This window comes from Berghia stephanieae, chromosome 10 (genome assembly GCF_034508935.2).
Source record: "Berghia stephanieae isolate SIO BIC M18660-M18661 chromosome 10, UCSD_Bste_1.3, whole genome shotgun sequence".
Lineage (NCBI taxonomy): Eukaryota > Metazoa > Mollusca > Gastropoda > Nudibranchia > Aeolidiidae > Berghia > Berghia stephanieae.
Window position 1 is genome coordinate 33,175,189 of NC_088369.1, and position 2,500 is coordinate 33,177,688.

The 2,500-nt window shown below is 34.2% G+C and overlaps 1 protein-coding gene across 1 annotated transcript in view; it reads right to left on the reverse strand.

The window, feature by feature from the left end:
* Nucleotides 1–2,500, reverse strand: part of LOC144956121 (uncharacterized) — an 11,245-nt gene that overhangs the window by 73 nt on the left and 8,672 nt on the right. The window contains exon 6 of the mRNA XM_078886478.1: nucleotides 1–1,058. This exon is cut by the window's left edge and continues 73 nt beyond it. Coding sequence (XP_078742604.1) covers nucleotides 934–1,058 — 125 coding nt within the window. The 3' untranslated portion in view covers nucleotides 1–933. The remainder of the gene's footprint in view (nucleotides 1,059–2,500) is intronic.

Below are 2,500 nucleotides of genomic sequence, written 5' to 3' on the forward strand. Positions count from 1 at the left end.
AGTCATTGATTTGTGGAAGGAACAGTCTGTAGCTATTTCCAATGGCCGAAAGTCTTTATGTGGGAAAGTAGATAACTAGCTTTATTTTCATTATTATGTAACACGCAAATATGACCTATTGTGTCAAAACGCTAATAACTAGGGATAGATTTGTCGCTTAAAATGAAATTATTATCTTTTAAAAATACAAGACTTGGGTTAAGTTTTGACACTTTATTGATAAGAATTAAAATAATTCCTTAAAGTTAAAGCGTCGAAAAGGAACATTTCACATTTGGTTTACATTGTCTCAAAACGTTATTTTGTCGGGGTCAGCCAGGAGCCAAAAAGTGATTTTAAAGTCACAATGGCTGTGAGATTTTGGTTTTTGTCACTACAAGAAACCACACCTATTAACCTATATAAACCATAACTCAGTGTTGCTTCTTTGAGGGTCGAAGAAATAAATAACAGTAGTCAAATGGAATGGACGAGTCAATGTTCAACCTTAACAACTCCATTCTCTCATCTCTCATTCGTCTTTAGAGTTTCATTCATTGTATTTTGTTGACAAAGGGGAGACCCCAAACGTCCACATCATCTGTCTTTGTTAACTAAATTGAAGCTTCCAAGCCATTTGACAATTGCTATATAAAATTAAATGAAAAATTAACCCAATTTTGAACTTATGAAAACAAAATCAAATTTTAGCATCTAAACCGTCCCGTCATATTATTACTGTTTTTTAGGTTATGAGCCACATCATTTGCTGGCTGGATTTTGGCCAAAGATATGAGGATGACTGCCACAGCAAGATACTTCGGAACGCAACAACAATAAATAAATAAATAAATAAAAAACGTCTTATCGTCTTATGAAATTAATCTTAATTACCGGAAATGGTAATACACCATTGCTATTTCCCTTGCCAACATTTATCTGATTTAAAATATTTTACTGGGCTAATGAAACCCGAAGCCACTTGTTGATCAGTAAGAGAAGGATAATATTCCGAGAAGTCTGCTGTCTATTATGAGAAGAGGCTTTGCTTAGTCCCTTTGCTTTAGCAGTTCTTGTACCTGAAACAAGACATTTATATAAACACAGTTCAGTTGATTGACTAGTTAATTGTAGTACTTTGGAAAGACACGAATTAAAAAATTTGTCCAGGAAAACTCGTCCTTCAAATATCGATCGATTTCACGTAACCCTCTCCTTGCCGACCATAGGAAAATCGTCACATTCGTTATGATGCAACTAACAATTTTGTTTTTCCCTGTACCTTTGTGCATCACAATATTTAAAGGACATATGTTTATTATAGCTATAAAAACTTGAGACTGCTTTGTAGATATCTCATTTTGCTGAACACTTTTATGTATAGAATGTACTTCTTGCTCTTCTGTTTGAGTAAGAAAAATCTATTTTTATGCTGGGTGGGTGTAAAGCTTTGTGGACAATTTGAAAAATTGCAGGTAAGGAGATAGTTAAATCGATCGTTTTTTTTTTTTGTTTTTTTTTTTTTAAGGACGAGGGTTTTGTTATTCTGTCAAGTCTTTCCAGAGTGCGACATTTGACTGGTTAATATTAATAGACAATGGCAACAGCAACTAAAAGAAAGAAATGTATTGAATTCTTAACAAATGCTCTCTTAGCAAATCAGTTGAGATGGAAAAATGACCCATTGAAAGATCCGAGAACAGAGCAATACTGCAGCGGCAACATTGTAAAGTTATGGTCTTGCCACCATCTTGCTTTGTTTTACCAGGAGACAAAGTCGTCTGACAGTCACATTTCTGTTGTTCTAATTGAAGAGGGGGTGGGATTAATCGAAGAAGATAAGTGGAAGCCGTAGAGAGAGAGAGAGAGAGAGAGAGAGAGAGAGAGAGAGAGAGAGAGAGGGGGGGGGGATGGAGGGGGCTATATTTAACTAATACTTAGAATCGATCGAACTAAAACGCCTCAATCAAAGCTTTGAAACCTCATTTTTAATTATAATGTCTTGCATTTGTAAGTTGTTGCAAAGCCTTCCCCTTCCACATATCAACATAATCACTGCCATTCTCACCACAACCACCCGCAATGTTAAATTAATTCGCATTTTTAAATAAACAGTAACGAAAAAAAAAAATCCGGTGCGTTCCGAACTCTAGAATAAAACAACACGATTTGAAAATTTTGGCCAGAAAACTCGGTCTTTCATTATCTGTCGATTAAAAGTTCCTCAACTGGTCGCAAATTCTCAAATTTGGGACTTAAATGAAGAGTTTAATGAAGCCCCAGGTTGAGAGTTTTTGACAAGATGAGAGTCATTTAAGTCCACCGACATTTATTGAAGGACGTGTTTTCTGGTCACATTTTAAATACGTGTCAATCCAAAGGGCGACAGTTAACTCATTAAAGAAGAACAAGGGGAGATTATATCATCATCATCATTATTATTATCGTTAATATTATTATTATTATTATTATTATTATTATTATTATTATTATTATTATTATTATTATTATTATTATTATT